Raw genomic sequence first — 1,103 nt, 5'->3', positions numbered from 1 at the left:
CTTTCTTAAGCCACCTCTCTGCTAATTCCCCCTCTCGATGCCCAGGGGTTTTCGCCCCTGGCTGTAGAGTCTAGAACCAGAGTCCATCGTCTCATATTAAGAGGTCGGCCATTTAGGACTGAGATAAGGAGAAATGTCTTCACTCAGCGGGTTGCGAATCTCTACCCCACAGATGGATGCTTCATTATCCAGTACATTTGAGACTGAGATTGAAAGGAGATTGGATTCTAAAGGAATCTAGAGATTTGAGATCAGACAGGAAATTGGAACTAAGGTAGAAGATGAGTCACCATCTTGATGAACAGAGGAGCAGGTCTGAGAGGCTGAAAGGCCAATTACTGATTCTATTTCTAAACTTATATTTTTGATGGGAATATCTCGTTTTAAAAGTTTGGCGACACCAGTCCTGGTTCTGACATCCCTCCTTTGTTGCATTTACCTGCTGCCCTGTGCTTCTGTCAGTAAAAAAGGAAGATTCTCACCTGTTGGGAAAGGATTTGGTTGGATGATATCAATGAAGCCATGCACCATGCGGTAAAGAACTAATATTGCCCCAGAAATCGGGCGGGGATTGCTGCTGTACTGAGTTTCAGAGATGTTACCGAAATCGTGCTGCTTCCTGCTACAGCTTTGTAAGGTCGCAGGGAACTGAAGACAGGCAAATGTTGCAAAGACAAATAATCCCAGCCGGGAGTGGACGATCCGCCAATGGAAAGCCATGAGAGAAGCAGAGCAGGAATGTGGGACTGATCTGATTCGAATCCTCCTTTTCTCTTTCCAACAAAGTTTAATTTACAACCAAACTCTGGGTTCTGGACATGGTGGAGTTCCCTTTCAGCTGGTGAAGCCTTGGTTCTCAGATCGCAGTGCAGAGATCCCGTTGCTGTGCAGATGTGCTAAGAAAATAAATGAATAAATATTACTGATCATAGCATTTTGCTTTCTGTTTCTTCACCTGTATATGATGCTTCAATTAGAATCATAGAATCCCTACAGTGCAGAAGGAGGCCATTCGGCCCATTGAGTCTGCACCGACATCAATCCCACCCAGGCCCTAACCCCGTAGCCCCCTGCAAATCTCCCTGACACAAAGGGGCAATTTA

General features: G+C 45.4%; 1 protein-coding gene across 1 annotated transcript in view; it reads right to left on the bottom strand.

Annotated features, from left to right (window-relative positions):
* The window catches only part of prom2 (prominin 2), a 92,125-nt gene extending 91,229 nt beyond the window's left edge, over positions 1-896 (bottom strand). Inside the window, exon 1 of the mRNA XM_078223038.1 lies at positions 483-896. Within this exon, the coding sequence (XP_078079164.1) occupies positions 483-720 (238 nt within the window). The 5' untranslated portion in view covers positions 721-896. The remainder of the gene's footprint in view (positions 1-482) is intronic.
* Positions 897-1,103: the final 207 nt, after the last annotated feature.

The sequence above is a fragment of the Mustelus asterias genome, chromosome 11, assembly GCF_964213995.1.
Source record: "Mustelus asterias chromosome 11, sMusAst1.hap1.1, whole genome shotgun sequence".
Taxonomy (NCBI): Eukaryota; Metazoa; Chordata; class Chondrichthyes; order Carcharhiniformes; family Triakidae; genus Mustelus; species Mustelus asterias.
This window is presented reverse-complemented; position numbering and strand designations above follow the sequence as displayed.